At 42.9% G+C, this 19,979-nt stretch overlaps 1 protein-coding gene across 2 annotated transcripts; it reads left to right on the top strand.

The window, feature by feature from the left end:
- Window positions 1-1,790: 1,790 nt before the first annotated feature.
- On the top strand, window positions 1,791-19,127 carry stambpl1 (STAM binding protein-like 1). Of its 2 annotated transcripts, none has more exons than XM_060036930.1 (13): window positions 1,791-2,002; window positions 2,213-2,269; window positions 4,545-4,686; window positions 7,134-7,351; window positions 8,944-9,019; window positions 9,481-9,576; window positions 10,458-10,676; window positions 11,218-11,368; window positions 11,948-12,072; window positions 13,263-13,400; window positions 15,094-15,206; window positions 15,466-15,565; window positions 15,698-19,127. In XM_060036930.1, the coding sequence occupies exons 3-13, from the start codon at window positions 4,660-4,662 to the stop codon at window positions 15,752-15,754; spliced, it is 1,320 nt and encodes a 439-aa protein (XP_059892913.1). In that variant the 5' UTR covers window positions 1,791-2,002; window positions 2,213-2,269; window positions 4,545-4,659; the 3' UTR covers window positions 15,755-19,127. The 2 variants fall into 2 exon arrangements, with proteins under 2 accessions (XP_059892913.1, XP_059892915.1); XM_060036932.1 differs by having other exon boundaries at window positions 1,791-2,063.
- Window positions 19,128-19,979: the final 852 nt, after the last annotated feature.

The following is a 19,979-nucleotide window of genomic DNA, read 5'->3' as shown; positions in this document are numbered from 1 at the left end:
TACAACCTACAATACCTGCAATATTCTGCCTGGTTTAAGCTGACGGTGTAGAGATGCATACAGTACAAAAATGTTGCCTTTGTGCGTCCTCTAGCGGAACATTTGTTTAACGAGCAGGCTATCGTGTTGTATCAAACAAATCGATTGGTACAACACAAGATCATTCACCTATTTTCAGGCAATTTGAACCCATGCTCGATATAACGTCAGAAAGACTGAAATAAATAAATAAACACATGGCAATAACGTGAGATTTTGTTCAAATGTAGATACAATGCGGATTAGGCCTATATGTGAATGCATTGCGCTCAGTGGCTATAACAGCCTACATGTTTCTCTATTTGTAGTGCGGTTTTGTGTGTGTGTGTGTGTGTGTGTGTGTGTGTGTGTGTGTGTGTGTGTGTGTGTGTGTGTGTGTGTGTGTGTGTGTGTGTGTGCGTGCGTGCGTGCGTGTGTGTGTGTTTTTTATTTATGCGTGTGATGGTCTCGATGTGTGTGTCTACTATACTTTGCTCCTCCCCTTTATGTGACACATTCCCCTTCAGAACTGCAGCTGTTTAGAAAGGATGGGGTTTACAGCTGTGGTAAGGAGTCGTCTCTTTCGAACGGCGACACAGCAGATAGTCTCAGAAAAAGGGAAATAACGAAATTATTAAAAAATAACGTCATTGGGAGAGCCCAGAAAGCATTTCGACTAACGAAATGTATGAGGGTGAGCACAGGAAGCTCATATGTAGGGTGAATTTAGAAGAACCACTTTTCCCATGCCAAATTTCAGTTGTTTTCCCAGAGGCCTGGTTACCCACCTCAGTGATACACATATACACAATTATCATCCTGTTTAAACCTTATTCAAAATGTATTTATTACGATGGAATGAATTATTAATTTTCATACACAAATATATTCGATATTCTAGTGGTGTTTATATCATAGCTTAAAGACCCCACAAGGTGTCAGTATTTGTCCTACAACTGTTTTGAGTCTATAACACAGTGTTCATTAACATAGTGGAATCCTAGCCTGGCAAGAGCCAAAGGAAATGATCAATGATTCCAGTCCTCGCTAGTTTTTCTCAGTCCGTCCGCGACAGCTGGACCAATCAGAGGATCCCGTTGTCATTGGAGGCGGGTTTAGTTGATAATGCAAGAGAGGTGACAGGGAAAGGTGGCGTGCAGACTCTGCTCATTTACATTTTTCATAAAATTGCCTGATGAGCTTTATCTTTCAACCACATATAAACAGAAATTACGTTAAAAAAATATCGTTCAAAAACATTATATTCCGAATAACGAAGCTGGTATCAGGTGATTATATTCCAAAGAGGACCTGGACAGCGGGGACACATACCAACTCGCTACTGGCATATTCAAAGCCTGTACAACAGGACACCGTAGCCTCACCTAGGTTGTTGGAGAGGGAGGGGACCTTCAGTCCATTAAATCATAGACACTGCACCTTTAAGTATTTGTAAAAAAAAAAAAAAAAAAAAAAAGTATATATATATATATATATATATATATAGGCCTACGAAACGATACATGTAGGCCTGGTAATTTTTCAATTTTAGTCTAAATTGGACCAAAAAAACAAAGAACGTTTTATGTCTAGAAAGCCTGCACCAGTCAACCCTCCTTTCCCCTTCCAGCTGTACAAAATCCATTCTTGGAGATGTAATATTAACATGTATTTATGTAAACAATGGGATTGTGGTCCACAGCATAGTCCCATTGTTAGTAGGGTCGCCAACCCCCCGCCACCCCCATATCTGTTTGTACATCATTTCCATTCGCCCTATGCCGAGTCGGCCTACGGTAGCGGTTCAAAAGGGGCAGTTCGTTTGCTACTTCCCCATCACTAATGTAAGTCAGCGAGTTGAACCAACCTTCCCTGCCAGCGGACAGAGCTCGGCGGCCACCAGCATTCACTCTGTGGCGAGGGTTCATCCATCTCTGTCTCTGGCACTTTCCGAAACCACAGCTTTCCAGACATTTCATCGCCGGTAAACGAATTGGGATTTACATCGCTGCACGTCTGGTTGCTCGCACATGGATTTTTTTTAGGTATCGCATTTGTTGTGATCGCCAGCAACAGAGTGGATGACTAAATAGGTATTGTGACATTTATGCTCACGGTCTCCTATGTCTCTCTTCCCCTCTGTCTCTCTCCCCCCTCTCTCCATATCTCTACCCCTATCCTCTCCCACTCCTAGCATGTGTCCCATGTGGCAGCGCCGATTCCTCCCAGGTTTCGATTTGTGAACCAAATGGTAAGTGAACGCACGTTTTTTTATCCTCCATATTCACGATTACATCATGTATTATACTTGAATAGCGACGAGGTGAGACAGGGGTGAACGACGGCCAGTGTTGTTTATTTCCAAAACCCCACGGTCGTGTTCGTCCTGTGGTGTACTTTCACTGGGGAAACGTGTTTAGAAAGAAAATGAATGACGACACGCGTCACGATGGCCAAATCTTTTGAAAACCTCTGGCAGAGCAGGTGGCAGTGCGCAGGTGCATGAATGTTGAAGAGCAACATTGAACTGATTCATTATTCAAGGCAATACTACAAAGGAATATCGTGTAGCCGTCGGGTAGGCCTAGCTATAGTATTTTTATTCTGATATGTATAGTCCGTCGACGTTGCGTTTCAGTGTGCTGGAGGAGGACTTTGCCCTTCTGTCCCTCGTTTCGTTCCACTTTCCCCATCCTTCATTAAGCCCAAACTCTTTCGGCATTCTCGGCATTTCTGCTCTTTGCAGTTATGGAGGGTTTGGCTGGCTGACTGACTTTTCTGGTTTGCTGTCATTCAGAGAAACTGCCTGCTTGCCTGTCCAGCTTTCTGACCTATTTATACGCTTTCCAACTTCTATACTAATATGCGAGAGTACCCACCCTCAATATTCTTTGATTAATCACAATTCTTAAAATGCTGTTAATTGAGGACAATTTAGGGCACATGTAATGAGCAGCATAATGTATAAATGAGTTATCCCAGTGTTATATCCGTCTGATGATTGATGATTGAGGGTTTGTGGAGAGGAAGGAGAGAGACTGGGGGGGAGAGAAAGAGAGGCTGCGATAGAGAAAGGGATAGGAACAGAGGGTGAGATGCCTAGAAAGATGGAGAGTATAGGAGAAGAGCTGCACCCAAGTTCAGTGAATCCAAATGAAAAATACTGCAAAAGACATCATCTATTTTTCAATCGACCTCTTGTATTGCAAACTATTTTTTTTCTCTCTCTCTCTCTCTCTCTCTCTCTCGCTCTCGCTCTCGCTCTCTCTCTCACTCTCTCTCAATGCAGTTGAAGGTTATTCTCTTAGCTGTATTGCCTTGAGACACACATAAATGTCACCATCTTAGTGTTCATTCATAATATAATGACCAATAATGAACCAAGAAAACCGACAAAAGACAACTAATAATGAATGGAGATATGGAACAAATAAATGGTTCTAAACGTTTCTCTCTGTCTCAGTGCTATTAGCCTCCTAAAACTAGTTGCCATGGCAATATAACCTGGCATTTTGAAATGGCATATTTTGATTTGATACATTTTAAATATAGTTAATTAATTAATGTTTTTATTTACAAATCATACTCTTATTTTAGAGAAGCCTTGATCAAAGGAGACAGGAAGATAATCCATCATCACACATTGCAATTATATTTTGTGAAGGTTGGATTGTATTGGATATCAATTCCTTCCGTCCGATAGGCGCGGAATAAAAGTGATCCAAAGTATCCTAACCAATGGGAGCACTGCAGGAATCTGCTTAGTGTAAACTAAACTCAGCAGAAATATGGTGGCAGCTTTAGTATTTTGGACCGTGTTTACCTTTCAGTTAAAATCACCCTTAAATTCTCTCTCCTTTTCTCTCTTTTTATGCAAGTGTATGAGTCACTTGTCAACAGCCTGTTACTGGTTGTTATGCCAACAATTAAATGGATTCAAGGTCGTTGAGGTATGTTGTTTGGTTACGTTAGTTGAGAATGTACTTCAGCCAGATATTGTTCAGTGGCAGTTGATAAACCTGTTTTAACCTCAAACCTCTGGGGCCGTATTACAGAAACTTCCTATCTTAAGTCCTAAGTTAAGATAGGGAGAAGTGTAAGATAGGATTTTCAAGTTAGGACGTTTCTGTACCACGGATCCCGACCTCTAGGTAGTTAGGCTTCAGTCTTCATTATCCACAGCAATTTGGATAGATGGAATTTTGCTTTAATTACAAGAAGGCAAAGGAAATAAGGTTTCCCGTTTACGGGAGTGAGAATTATATTGTGAGAAGGAAAGAAAATCAGGCGTGTGAATCATCATTCACCGATCAAAACCAACTCGTCAGCCTTGATCGCTTTCTGTCTGTCCTTCTATATAACTCAATGTTTTTAATCTCCCTCTCTCTCACTCCCCTCTCTCTCTCTCTCTCTCTCTCTCTCTCTCTCTCTCTCTCTCTCTCTCTCTCTCTCTCTCTCTCTCTCTCTCTCTCTCTCTCTCTCTCTCTCTCTCTCTCTCTCTCTCTCTCTCTCTCTCATCCTTGCAGTGAAGCATCATGGGAAAAGGCAGATGGACACCCCGGCTGTGTACAGACCAGAGGCTGTGACACGCTCGCACACTCACAAACACACACACGCACACTCACACACCCAGGGTTGACCATGGAGGGCTTCAGTTTCAAGACATTGGTGAGTGTGTTCTGTCGGAGTACGATGGCCATACTTCTCTTCATCTGTTTGTCACAGTTTAGCCACACAAGAGCTCCACTCTGAGTCACAGCTCTGGAAAAACACACAACAAACGGTAACATGATAAAAGACAACTCCACACTAACAACACAACAGTTACACAATAGTAACAGTAACGCAACCCGACTCAACAAAAAGTGCAGTTACACAACACAACAGTAACACAACACAAACAACAGTTACACAACACAACTGTAACGCATCACAAAAGTAACAAAAAACCACCATGTCACACACAAAGCAGGCTATCCATTTTCCCAGTGTCTATGTATGGCTTTCTTCAGATACACAGGCTGTAATTAAGCAACATTTTCCTGTTTTGCTTTGCTCCAGGCATCGTCTTTAGTGTGAGCTGGTACTGACCGCATATCTAAGTATCTCTGGCCACCCATGGCTTCACCAGTATGGTCTGTGAGGCAGATCTGCAGCTCAATAGATTCAGACAGCATAATGGACATTATATCTGTCAAGACTTTTGAACGAGTAAATGTAGGGGTGAGAAACTGAGGCAAAGTTTAAGGAGAGAAAGTATAAGGAGGAAAAAGTGTTTTGCAGATATCAAAGTTATCGCTTCCCCTTTTCAAGCCAAAGGTTGCGGAAGTTAATGCTAGAATGTTTTGTGTGTGTGTGTGTGTGTGTGTGCGTGCGTGCGTGTGTTTTTGTTTGTGTGTGAGTGTGAGTGCATGCACGGTCGTCTGTGTCTGTGACTTGTTAGCCCCTTGACATCTATGTATCCACCTGTCAACTCTCCTTCAATTTCTCTTTCCTCAAACCTCTTATACCCTCCCCCTTTCCACCCCTCTATCCTTCCATCCATTCATTCACTGCCGTCCCTTTACATCTCCACCATTTCTGCATTCATCTCATTCTCTCCGTCCTGACGAGATGAGATGTGAGAGGAGGGGGTGGGTGAGCGGATCTCTCCTTTTTGTCCCCTTCTCCTTCTGAATAGAAGACAGGAGACACGCACACACACACACACACACACACACACGCACACGCACACACACGCACGCACACACACACACACACACACACACACACACGTATACTCGGTGAGCGAGGGGAACAGAGGAGTAGTCATCTCCTAGTGAAGACGGACGGGCAGAGCTTTTAACAGAGTGGTCCAGTCACAGCTGAGCTACAGCCCAGCACACCTTTTTCAAAGCTAACATCCAGCTGCTCTCTTTGCACATATGAATCATCGTAGTATTACTTAGAAAGCAACTACACCCTGAGCAGCAGATATGAGTTGTGTTGCCACAGTTCAAAAATGTAATTCTTGTACCATTTGCTTGGTTCTGATATAAGCATAGAAGGGCTCTCTTTTATGGTCTTTATTGTATACAATCACCAATCTATTAATGTTGTAGTTTTATGTAGGGATATTTATTTGTTTATTAAGTTAGTAATTTGAAATGGATACGGTTATTATTACATCAACTGGTTATGGTTGGTGATCAAGAGGGACAAAAACCCAAGCAGAACCTTCATGGGCGTGTCACTTCCTGTTAGTAATTCTCATTCTAATGCTGTTTTATAAACATACACCCCTCAACAATGAATTATGTTATATTAAGAAGGTTAAGGGTTGAGTATGGCTTTACACATACTACACAGACTAGATGCTACGAATTGTGTGGTACTGTAGTGTCCATCGTTTGACTTCTACAATATTTTGCTAGAAATAATCCAATGTTTTCTTCTATACAATCTGCATATATCTTTTGGACATACTACCAAATACCATTCTCTGCTATTCCCTACTATTTAGTATGCTGTTTCAGATGCACTCTTGGACTTGACACGACCATTTAAGCGCACTGATAGTGGTTGCCAAGCAACAACTGCTAACGATACATCCATGCCAACAAGTGTGAAAGTGGCGACAGCAGAAACTCTACCAACTTAAATGGAATTTTGATTTTGGAGTGTGATCCAGCTCATGCTGGTTTTGAGTGGTTGGGAGTTTACCACTGCCGATCTTGACCATGATCCCACGTGTTCTGATCCGTCCTCCATGCAGCCGCTTTGTCCAGACATAGAGCCATCCATTCAGCCATCCATACAGACAGACATATTTTGACTTTCCTGATTTCATGCCCTCATGCAACCGTCCGTGTATATTACAGTGTGCATGTATCCATCCATCTAGCCATTCATCGTCGTGATCATTCCGCCTCCTTCATCCATTCATTTATTTATTCTTAAATTCAGACAACCACCCATCCATGTATATACATCCGCCCATCTTCCTCCACAACCCCAACCCACCCATCCACCAATCCACCCACCCGCCCACCAACCCAACAGTCCTCCACCCTCCTCCCCCACCCCCACCCCCTGTTCCTGACGGTCCGGTCCCCCCCCTCCCCCCCCCCCTACAGAAGAAGCTGGCTGCGGAGCCGGACTACACGGACGTGTCCCTGAGCGCGGTGGAGCGCGTGCGGGCGCTCACCAAGATGGGCTGCAGCGTGGAGATCAACGAGGACATCACGCCGCGGCGCTACCTCCGCTCGGGGGTGGAGATGGAGCGCATGGCGGCGGTGTACCTGGAGGAGGGCAGCCTGGAGAACGCCTACGTCCTCTACAACAAGTTCATCACGTAAGGCGCCGCCGCCGCGCAGAGACCAGTGATAGGAGGATGAGTGGCGGGTGGATGGTGATGAGGTCAAGAATGGAGATCCTCATCATACTGATGAGGATAATGCTGATGTCATTGATGGAGATCCTCATTATACCGATGAGGATAATGCTGATGTCATTAATGGAGATCCTCATCATACTGATGAGGATAATGCTGATGTCATTAATGGAGATCCTCATTATACTGATGAGGATAATGCTGATGTCATTAATGGAGATCCTCATTATACCGATGAGGATAATGCTGATGTCATTAATGGAGATCCTCATCATACTGATGAGGATAATGGGGATGTCATTAATGGAGATCCTCATTATACTGATGAGGATAATGCTGATGTCATTAATGGAGATCCTCATTATACCGATGAGGATAATGGGGATGTCATTAATGGAGATAATCAAAGTAGGGATCAGGAAAATAGTGAGGATAATCATGATATTCAAGGTGCTGCAGGTACGATTTAAGGGTTTTAAGGAGAGCGAGAGCAGAAGGGCGTGGAGGAGGAAAGCATGTAAGACGAAGGAGTGAGATTTAAGGCGTGAGTACCGACAATGGTTCACACCCTACCATGTTTCTAAAGACTAGCAGTTTGAAGCTCAATTTATTTTGGTGGTCAGAGGTGGGGAAACAAATCGTACATGAGGAAATCAAGGACAGAATCCCAGGAGGGATTCAAACTCCATAAAGAGCTCCAGAGAGACGCAGAGGTCTATTGAACCAGGCTACTAGGTTTACGTTCAGCCACCTTGGAGCAGGTTTATCCAAGGCCAAGGTAAAGCAAGAGCTCAATCGAAGCGTACAATCAATATCAAGCACCAATATACTTACTGGCTGATCAACACTGTTGTTATCTCTGTTGATGTCTTTGTATGTTAGTGTGATGTCGCTCTAACTTCCTCATGCTGTGATTCTCTCACTGTGTAACAAAAGAGACAGAATTTAGCCACCCACCACTTGTGGTCACACCTCTTCCTGAGCCGAGATTGAAAGCCTGAAGTGCGCTTCATTTTAGAGTGCATGAACCCCATGAGTGATTGCCGTTTGTGTGGTGGTTTTGTGAGCACTGTAATGTTGCCTTGTTCAACTCTTAACACAATCAGTGGTTATTCACCAAATTTGTTGGCACAGGTTTTCCTATGCACACAGCTCTACTATTAGGCACTTTTTCTGTTATTACTCCTGTGGAGATGTAGAAAAAGGATTGATTTAATGACACAAGAACATACCAACAACCGCAAAATAAACACAGTTATAGACTTAGTATGCAAACACATATGTACACAGTGAACAGCGACATGAACTAAATACATCTAGATGAATGACTGAAGTTGCTAAATGCCCTTATTATTCATTAATTTATAATTTAGTTTTTTCATTCATCAAATCATTGAGAATTATTGATCAGATGTGTGTGTGTGTGTGTGTGTGTGTGTGTGTGTGTGTGTGTGTGTGTGTGTGTGTGTGTGTGTGTGTGTGTGTGTGTGTGTGTGTGTGTGTGTGTGTGTGTGTGTGTGTGTGTGTGTGTGTGTGTGTGTGTGTGTGTGTAGGTTGTTTGTCGAGAAACTTCCCAGCCATAGGGACTACCCTCAGTGCAGTGTTCCAGAGAAACAGCTCATCATGAAGGTAAGAGTTGCCGCAATTCGTTTTGACTAATGTGAGGTCCACCTAGTGCTCACTTTTCACACAATGCCTTGCAAAGTATCTTTTGTACAAAAGAAAAGTGCCCTATCCACTACTGCTGGATACATTGATTATGTTTCCCACCAGAGCAATTGATTGTCAAGAAGGCAGGGAGGGAGAAAACTGGCTCAACTGCAATTACGTTTCAATGTTACCTGTGCATTAAACATAGCTGTAGTTGTGTTAGTAATGTAGAATACAATTGTGATATTTTTATTACCAATCAACCCTAGTATTTATTCTCCTGTCTTTTTTTCTGTCCTCTCTCTCTTTCTCTTTCTCTCTCTCTCTCTCTCTCTCTCTCTCTCTCTCTCTCTCTCTCTCTCTCTCTCTCTCTCTCTCTCTCTCTCTCTCTCTCTCTCTCTCTCTCTCTCTCTCTCACACAAACACAAACACAAACACAGAAACTTCAGGACGTGGCGTTTCCCCGTAAGGACGAGCTGAAGAAGCTGCTCCACGAGAAGTACAACAAGGAGCACACAGAGCACCTGAGAGCCCAGGTGTGTGGGCGATGCCCCCGTCTACGCGCTGCGTGTGTATGTGGATGTTTGGGTGGGTCATACCATGGGGATACTAGGACTCCCATCGTCCCATGGACGAACCAGACAGCAGCCTTCCATTAGCAACCCTGGTTCATGAATGCTGTCCATTGGCTGGATCTGTGTGTGAGATAAGCAGATTAGTCAGGTGTCTAAATCTCTCGCCAAGCAGACGGAGCGAACAGAGGTGTTGTTGTTGTTGTTGATTTGCTGTTAAAGCACTAATGGGAATTATTCAGTGGAACGGTGTCCACATGGTGAGTGTTTTAATAGTAATTGAGTGCATCGTTGTAATGTAATACATATCGGTAGATAGGGGAGTGATGTGATATATACTGGGGACTCTATTATGATCCTTCTGTGTGAGTTTCTTTGAGTATGTAGAAAAGAGCTGTAGCAAATATAAATTAAATCCCATCATTATTATTATTATTCATTATTCTTATGGAGGTGTGCGGCTGTGATTTAGGTACTGGTGTGGTTAAGGCTCCATCAAATCAAGTGTACTTCTTAAGCTGTAGTGGTGTGTATGTTGTTTTTATTTGGTGTCTTATTGTAGGTTTGCATTTGTGCCACGTCCCTTTCGTGTTTGTGCGTGTTTCATCATTGTTTCCCATTGGGTATTAATACACAACGTTTACATGTTACAATTTAGTTTTGATTTGGAGAGAGTTATAGGAAGTTTTTGGTAAAGACAATTTAATTATAATTCTGCCAGACAAAGATATCTGTTCCCTTGCAAGATTCTTCATTGCAACTCATTGGATATTTTCCCATAATTTCCCCATGTCCTTCATTGAGATGAACTAATTTTGACACGAACCCCCCCTCTCCTCTCCCAGAGCCAGTCAGTGGTGGTGGACGGGCGTGTCCAGCACCCACCTCCACACCTCTCCTTCTTGGACAGGGAGAGACATCGGCTCTCCCTATTGGAGGAGGAGAAACAGAGGGTAGCCTCGCTCAGGCGAATGCAGATAGAATCAGAACAGTTCCGCTTCTTTGAGGACCAACTACGACGGCAGGAATTAGCCAATCGGAAAGGAGAGGAGTTGGAGCAGAAGGTATACATTAAATATTCTAGCTAACTGTATTATTTATGTCTCAGATGGACCCACCAGCACAAAAACGTGAAAGTGCACTTTAGAGTAACTACTTTGATTTTGTGTTGTAATTTAGCTGACACTTAAAGAACACAGATACATGCCAATTCTGAGTGGGTATTGGACATTTGTGCTGGAATCCAGTACCTTTTGACTGGGACTCTCCCCTGCTACTCTCCATAACGTTACCAGTACATTATCCTGCCCCTTATTTATTTACAGACAAGTCCCAACTTGAAATAAACACTTGTCTGATTGATACACCACGTTCATGAGTCAATAGATTTAAAATCAAATTATTTCCTGTCTAGCCAACAGAGGACGGATCTACTGCTTCCCGTCTTGTTAGTTTCTTTGGTGGCCCGACAGAGCTGCCCGGTTAATTTATTTGAATGAATTAACGTAATGAATCTCTCTCTCTCTCTCTCTCTCTCTCTCTCTCTCTGGCTCTCTCGCTTGTTCTCTCTCGCTTTCTCTCTCTCGCTCTCTTTCTACTTTCCAGACCGAGCATAAAGTGCCTGAAGTGACTGACGGTTCCTGCCTGTCCAGGCAGCCAATCAAAAACCATGTGCGCGCCCAGGGGGCTGACCCCAACAGGAATAAATCGGCTGTGCATGTTAGTAGGCCAGCTGCCTCTCTCACTGGAGCACAGAGTGAGTATTAACTCACTCACTCACACGCACTTACAACCAAAAAGCTAAATACAAGCTTGCTTACACATCCATTTGTTCCAGTAACAACAAGTGTTTGAGTCTCCAATGCATTATGCTGTATTGTATTGAATGTACCTGCAATCCTGTAGCATATCCTGTATTGACTCAGTGTGTCATTACCTGTGTAACAAACCTTATCATATTGGTTCCCTTATCCTTTTTTGTTGTTAGCCTGATCGTTTGCCTCTTTATGGTCAAGCAGAAGTAATTGTTATCAACAGTATATTGTATTCCCAGCCAGCTAGTTGATTGCAGGGCAGTGCATAACACTGCCAGCAGCTTTCCTCAATGTAGTGACTAGTTGCTGCAGGGTCCATTCTCATCTCTATACCCCAGAAAGGTCACGTCTGTCTCTCTCTCTCTCTCTCTCTCTCTCTCTCTCTCTCTCTCTCTCTCTCTCTCTCTCTCTCTCTCTCTCTCTCTCTCTCTCTCTCTCTCTCTCTCTCTCTCTCTCTCTCTCTCTCTCTCTCTCTCTCTCTCTCTCTCCCTCTCACACCCTCTCTCTTTCTGACTCTCCAGCCCAGCGTATTGAAGGTTTGAGGAGAGTTGCTATTCCCAGAGACCTGACGTATCGCTTCCTGTTATTGGCCGACTCCAATACGGCTAGGGGGATCGAGACCTGTGGAGTCCTCTGTGGAAAACTGGTAACAACCAGCTTATTTACTGGCTAAAAGACTATCCAACTGATTGACTCACCAACACACTCTGTGGCACGCCAACAAATCAACAAATTTAAAAGATTCAGAAATAACGATTGCAAAAGGTAAGATAGCTAGTACCTCCTTACGGCCGACCGCCATGTTGGTTTAGACTAGAGCTGTCAAGCGATTAAAATATTTAATCGTGATTAATCGCATTAATGTCATAGTTAACTCACGATTAATCGCGATTAATCGCAAATTCTTTTTCTATGCTAAATATCCCTTGATTTTTTTGTCCCATAATTCTTCTCATTTTAATTCTCTTATCAACATGGTGAAGTGCATCGGCTTGTCTTGTGAAAATGATTTTTTATTGATAACAACATTGGCATATACTGATGAAAACAGGACGATACAAAAAAAGAGCCTATAGTGCAATTAAACGACTGCTTTGAACAAATGTAATTTGAACATAGCAGTCAGGCTACTGCTTCTTTGTTTTGAGCCAAAGAAAAAAAAAGTTTTTTTTTTTTTTTTTGTAAATAAAATATTTGCGTTAATCGCGCGATAATTTTTTTAACGCCGTTAAAATTGGTTTGCGTTAACGTCGTTAATAACGCGTTTAACTGACAGCTCTAGTTTAGACTAAATTCAAGAATTGTATTACGAGAGATTGGCGAGATTTTCGGTTTTGAAAATCTGGACTGTTTTATTTTTTTTATCTATCGTTAGGTGCGGTCTCTAAACCATCATAACTGGCTAGCAAAATTACCAGTGAACAAGAGTAGCTAATCCAATAGCGAACAGATCAAGCAAACAAACAAGTCAACTGAAAATATATGCTAGCAAACAGGCCCCAGAGGATAATAACAATATTAACTGAATTATTGTTTCATTTTTGGTCTGAATCATATTATCCTTTCAGTTAGCAACTCCATCTACTTTTTTTAAATGTCTGGGATGTGAATAGGTTGAAAAATAAGCCCTTGACACGCCCATTATCTGTAATGAATTCTGAAGCCCTTTTTTTTAGCTCATTATAAGCATTCCTTTCATGGTGACAAACCATTGCACTGGTTTAATTTATGCAATATGAGCCCTGATATTTTGACTCTATTTATACTGAAATCTATACTGTTTCGACTTTAGGATTAGAAATACTCTCTTCTCCCTCCCTCCCTCCCTCCCTCCAGACCCAGAATGAGTTCCTGCTGACCCATGTGGTGGTTCCTAAGCAGTCCGCCGGGCCAGACTTCTGTGACATGGAGAACGTGGAGGAACTGTTCAGCTTCCAGGACCACCACAACCTGCTAACACTGGGCTGGATACATGTATGGACACGCACACATACACACACACACACGCTGGTGCACGCACAGAGAACATGCATTACACAGAGCAAGGACACACACACACACACACACACACACACACACACACACACACACACACACACACACACACACACACACACACACACACACACCACACACATAGTGACCTCCATTGTAATATGGATATTATCCTATCACCATGGAAACCAAACCCTCATATTTCCATATTTTCACAGTGCATATTTGGGGTGATGAGAGAGAGAGAGAGAGAGAGAAGAGAGAGAGAGAGAGAGAGAGAGGGAGAGAGAGAGAGAGAGAGAGAAGAGAGAGAGAGAGAGAGAGACGAGAGAGAGAGAGAGAGAGAGGAGAGAGAGAGAGAGAGAAGGAGAGAGAGAGAGAGAGCAAAAGTGGAGTCAGTAGAGGAATGGAGGACTCAAATATTAGTCACATGCTGGGGTGTGTGTGCATGTTCTCAAATAATAGGCTAACACTTAGCAGTAGAGGGTTTTGGTGTGAGGATGGCTGGTAACTTTGGCAGAAATATATTCAAAATATGAAGAAGCCGAAAAACCTTGTGGCTTTTCTTACAAATTGTTGTGTATTTGTATTGTTCTGGGTGACTTGTCTTATTCCGGTTCTGCTTTTTTAGCCTGGGATGTGTGCTGATATTTGGACAGCGAGCGCGGCTATTGTTGCCCTCCTACCTGCTTGTTATTGTCTCTCTGGGCTTTGTAATCGATCTGTTGTCTCTGTAAATACTGCTAGAACACAGCCACGAGGTCAAAAGAAGGTTCGCTGTATTACATTTACATCTGGTCATCCAGCAGGAGCTTTCAAGTGGTGTATTAACATCTGTTAAGCTCCGTGTATCAAAGCAAGCTTATTTGCATTGCCTTTAAGCACAGTTCCAGCCTCAATGGGCTTCGCAGGACAACAATAGACCACAGCCCTAAGTCTTCATAGATTTATGAAACACTTAAGGTTATATATATATCCATATATGTACAGGTATATATTTAGGGGCCAAAATGTATATTTAGTTGCAATATATATATATATTAATTATTTGCAAACATTACTCAATCAACCCGAAAGTCAGCTTCAGAAGGAAGCAGAATGCACATGCACATAGAGACCACCCTCCTGCACATGTGTGCAAAAATGTGTGTCGATGGCTCCAAAAATGAGCTCACAGCGCCAATTAGAAATTTTGTAAAAAATGCTAGGCTAAGCGCTAATGCTCAATTTTCATCACAAGTCTGCGTAAGTTGGAGGCAAGAACTTGAAACTTGCCAGGAACATAGAGGACCCTTCCCTTAACATGTGTACATCGTTTGTGTGTCTCTCTATTTACGTCAATGTGGCGTGCGTATGTGTGCGTGAGCCTTTGCATGCGTTGGTGTGCGTGTGGTTGATGTAGTGTATTGGTACAGCGTTTGTCCCTTGGACCTCGGGACGCCTGTTCGAGTCCAACCTCCACTAAGTCTTTTGTGAGACATGGCATGAAAAGAACAATGTTTACCGGGCAAAACACATGATTGACTCTAAAGGGCGGCCGCGCTGGGATGGGCTCTGCGTGGGATCCTGTGAATACCTCTGAGACTGATTGCAGTCCCAGAATACATCTTGCTTGTATGAAAATGCCTTTGGTGATCAGACTCCCTCAAATTGTTTCCCTCCCTGGTTCCAGACCCACCCCACCCAGACAGCGTTCCTGTCCAGTGTGGACCTCCACACACACTGCTCCTACCAGCTCATGCTGCCTGAGGCCATCGCCATTGTGTGTGCGCCCAAACACAACGAGTAAGTCCCCCCCTCGTCACGGACACACTCCAGCGAACGCACACTCGTGGCGGTCTCCCGGGTGTTTGTGTGTAATAGATGTACACTGAGTCTGAGCGTGGGTGTCTCCTCGCTCTCGCTGCCTCTCTCTGGGTCCTTTGGCCGCAGGAGGAACATGTGATGACTGTGATTTACCGCTTTCTTATGCTGGAACATGTTTCGTTTGCAGATTGAAATCTGTTTCTCACTCTTTCTCCGTCTCGCTTCTTCTCTTTCTCAGTACGGGTGTTTTTAAGCTGACCAGCCCGGGCATGGCCGAGGTGTCGGCCTGCAGACTGAAAGGGTTTCACCCTCACTCTAAAGAGCCGGTTCTGTTTACCGTAAGTGCACGTGTACATCGTTAATACGTTCATTTTTTGGACTGTTGCCTTTATCTTTATGTGGCTTTTTGTCTCCTTTTTTTTGTCTCTTTTTTTCTTGTTGAATCGATTTTGTTCTTTTTCTGCCTCCAGATCTGTAAACACGTGGTCGTGAGGGATTCAAAAATTAGCGTGCTGGACCTCAGGTGACAGACAGAGGGCGCTGTTTCTCCACCTACACACATCCTATTTTTACAGTGTTGTTTACTTGAGGCTTTTATTAATATTTATTTATCTCTTTTTTTTTTACTGTGAATTGGAAATGCTTGGCTTTATCGTGTGACCAATGTGCTCATCAAGCGCCAGAACGTGTTGGAAGTATCTTGGCTGTGAGAAGTGGTGAAAAAATAATACGCTTTTGTGGTTGCTAAAATTAAGCATTTGACAAATGGAGCAAGCAGTGCATTTGAGGATTACTGAGGAGATGACTTCAGTCGGATTAAGGTGAAGAGTTTTCTTTAGGTGACTAAGGGTAGTTTTAACAAAATAGAGAGGGAAATGGGAATTAACAATTCTATTCTTTTGTATTGCTTATTCTATCAAACGTGTATCTGGTGGATCTCAGGCCAAAAGGGTACCTCAGCATACACGTCCAGGCGATTTATAAAACGTCGTCTAATGGTGTTACAACCAACGAGGCGGGAAAAAGCCACAAAGGCCCAGCGACGAAAGACGCTTGCGGCCGTCCGACGTTCCTCGTATACCTGCTCTTGTAGAACGCCATTTCCTTTACGGCCAGGGTTAGTGCTCACATGTTTGTCGTTCATGCGTTTAAGCCACAGAATGCAAGCCGTATGCTGTATTGCCATAGTTCACCTGAAGTGAGCTTTATCATTCTTATTTTTATGTTGCAGTTGAACTTGGAGGGGGTTCTGTGATTTGTGCTTTTTTATAAAACAACTCTAAACAGTGACCTTGTGTCCGCTATCTCAGAGTCAGTTAACATTGATAACTAATGAACAATAACAAGCTATATTCACACTCCCAACATTATTTGACGCAACAGAAAAAAATTCCTTACGGTATAACCTCTGCTAGCTCCTTAATAACCTTTAGCTGACTCCACTAAGTTGCTCTGGATCAAATAATTTCCGTAATGACTGAATGGTAGTAAACACTGATCACATTTGTTACTATTTATTTTTCAATATTAACTAATACTTTTCAATAATAACAACTGAGAAAATATACACCTTATTTGCGGGACCAAACCCTGAATCTGTACAACCCACAATGCTTTGCAGCACCTGGTCGAGGTCATCTGTGCTGTGTCTGAACCTCTTCCCTGGTTTAAGCGGTCCTTTTTCCCGTGCGATGGTATAAAGAGCTGAGGCAGAACGTGAGGGCAGTGAAGCTGACTACCTCAACCAACCATGTGTAGAGTTGCGCCCCAGGCTTTCCCTCACAGTTTAGTATCATAGCTGGGTTTTGTTTTATAAGTGCAGTCGGGAGTGCCCTTTATAGCTTGAAAAAAATTCTAGTATTGACAGTAATCGTTTTGTCTTTGAGTGGGCAGTGTGACGTGAGAGAGAGGACCGCAGTGATGCAGTACGTGTACTTTTTTTTTTTTTAAAGGGATTACTCTTCCTCCCTCAAACATGGATCAATGGTTCCATATTAGTCTATACTCCAGCTCGTACCTTCTGGCAATATAACGCCTTTTATGTTCTTCTCGCTGGTTTCAAAGGTACTCAAAGTGCAAAAATGTGGACATTTGCTTGGAAGGCATTCTTTTAACTCCCATTGAAATTGGCAGAAATCAAACCAGGTGGCGTAATTGTCTGTTGTTTGAATGGAAAGCGCTCTGGCACCATGAGGAACAAATCGGCAAAAGGCGATAACTCGATCATAACTAAAGGCCTGGCCTAGAAACACTTGCCAACCAGCCGAGACACAGTCAGATGGTATTTTTAGTTTGATTTATTTTGATCTGTAATGAGATTTTAGTAGGGCTGCATGGAATCCACTTTTTACATGAGTGATGATTGTATTCCTAAACTAAAAACCATTGCCAATACAGGACAGGGCCGTCACCATCACAGGATAATGTAGTGGCTAGGGCGTTCTGGCGGTTCTGGGTTCGATCCCGGGTATAGAACAAGTGGGCTGAACAGCTCCATCAGAATACACCGTAAATTTGTTTGGAAGAAAGCACCTCCTTAATAACATAAAAGTTTTAAAGGAAAGTTTAGCATTGTCTCTTCAGATCACATTTTTATAGAATTTGCTTTCGGGGTGTTTTTTGTTGTTGTAATATCTGTTTGGTTTACTGTGATGGAAAATGTTAAAATGTTTGTCTCTGGAGTAGCAGTGGCCTATTTGAATGTTTTACAGTTTACTTTTGCATTTGAATTTGAAATTGATTGTGATCTTGTTTCAAAGATCAGGAGTTATATTGTTTACTGAGTTGGTGCAAAGAGAGAATTGTGCAGAACATGCGTGCGCCAGTGTAATTCAATTAAATAAACCAGTTGGACTCCATCATGTATTAAAAAAAAATAAAAGTCCAAATGGAGCCCTGGATAATAGTGCCTTCTTGTGAAACCAACCAAGATAACAGTTCATAACCAAATCGATTACACCATGCCTGTTTTTGTTTTAATCCGGAATTTGAATTGACTTGTGCGTTTTTAGTCGTATCTTTTAAGACACTATATGATTATCATCATTCGTGCTCACTGTGGTAAATATAATAATGTTTAGAATTTAATGTTTAGAATTTAAGAGAAACCTATGATTCCTGCCTTACCTCCATTCAACTAATTCCACTATTAGTGGCGTTCTCCCTAAGGTGGAGTAGTCAAGGACAGTTGTAACGCAACCTCATATTCAACAAGATTATGAAAAAATGGATCTTGTTAGTGTAATAATCCATCGTTATGATTCATCACTTGTTATAACGACAATCTAGCGATTGGAATATTTATCATCTTCATTTGGCAGCTTGACCTTATTGACGTGCCCGACTATGTGGAAACAAATTAACGATTTAATAACATGAAAGGGTCTTGACTTGGTGTACCATGCCTTTTTCTTATTATTATCAGTAGTGTGGGATGCTTTCTATGTGACGAATATGGCAGTTTGAGGCGAAGCAATAAGGGCCAAAGCTGCTTGGGGTTACACCTTACCCAAAACGTAACTGTGTGTCTGAGGTTATTTACTAAAATTGGAATACACTAGCCACAGGCATGTACTCAACGTTTAGCTCCACGTTTAGACCTGTGATCCAGGTTCACACCATGCATACAGTCCACACCACATGGGGAACACCTTGCGGACTCATACGGCGATTTCAGGTTTCTGAAGTGTTAGCTCCAGCATGCTAAAGCCATGGACCGTCTGTCCCGCCGTGTCCCTCTGCAGTGCCAGTCTGGACCTGTGTTTTTGTCCCGCTTTAGCCAGGTAAACAGTGTTATCCGTTGGGTCTGACGGCTGACTGACACACCTGGGCCCACACTGCTCTTTTTCACTGCCAGTTTGTTCAAAAAAATCTAATAAAATCGATAAAACCTGAAAAAAATGGCATTGAGAGTTTCACTTCACATGATGTTCTTGAACCACGCGAATGGTTCAAAAATTTAAAGAGGAAGAACCACAGTCTTAAAGGTCCCATGGCATGCTTTATGGATGCTTTGATATAGATATTAGTGGGCCCCTAACACAGTATTTGAAGACGTTCCCGAAGTTCAGCCGTGGTGCAGAAATACAGCCACTATGAGCCAGTCGCACATTGAGCTTTCCCCAAACGCTCCATTTCGGGGTTTGTAGCTTTAGTGCAAATGAGGAGGAGCGAGGCGGGTCAAGGTCAAGGAGGAGGGTGGGGGTGTGGCCCTGAGCAGCTTGCGGCCACGGAACCATGGAGGAGGGTCCAGCTGCAGGCTTGGGCGTTTCCGTCATGACACAAGAACGCCCTTTAGGCGTTCCTGGTAGCGTTTCATCGACCAATCACGAGGTGTTTCGAAAGGCATACTGGGTTTCGCAAGGCATACTGCAAAGCACAGTCGCAAGGCATACTATGCTTTCCTTCCTTAATGGCAATTTTACCTCTCTCATTAGATTTAGCAATCATGGAGCCCCCACTTGGCTAACGTTAGTTCTATGCTACCCGTACTTGAAACTGCTGTGAAAATCTAACTAGTGTATGTTTCGGATGTTGACAGCCGTACGAAGAAGGGGTTCGGTGTTGACAGTGAAAGTTAGGCCGGTTTATAGCAGAGTTTCCGTTGTCGGTTATTACCGGTCAATGACCGGAAAAAAATGAGGAGGACCGACAATTCTAAATGTCCCTGGTCAGAATGACCAGTGGCGACTGGTCATTAGGGGCAAGTCCCTACTCTCACAAGAAAATGAAATAAAATGAAAAAAAAGAAAT

The sequence above is a fragment of the Gadus macrocephalus genome, chromosome 18 (genome assembly GCF_031168955.1).
Source record: "Gadus macrocephalus chromosome 18, ASM3116895v1".
NCBI lineage: Eukaryota > Metazoa > Chordata > Actinopteri > Gadiformes > Gadidae > Gadus > Gadus macrocephalus.
The sequence above is the reverse complement of the archived record's forward strand: the minus strand, read 5'-3'. Positions and strand labels throughout refer to the sequence as shown.

Bases quoted from the DNA above. Each gene is read 5' to 3' on its own strand.
- stambpl1 (XM_060036930.1), top strand. From the start codon at position 4,660: ATGGAGGGCTTCAGTTTCAAGACATTG. The intron at 4,687-7,133 runs GTGAGTGTGTTC...CCCCCCCTACAG, and splicing joins GCTTCAGTTTCAAGACATTG to AAGAAGCTGGCTGCGGAGCC. The intron at 13,401-15,093 runs GTATGGACACGC...CCCTGGTTCCAG, and splicing joins TAACACTGGGCTGGATACAT to ACCCACCCCACCCAGACAGC.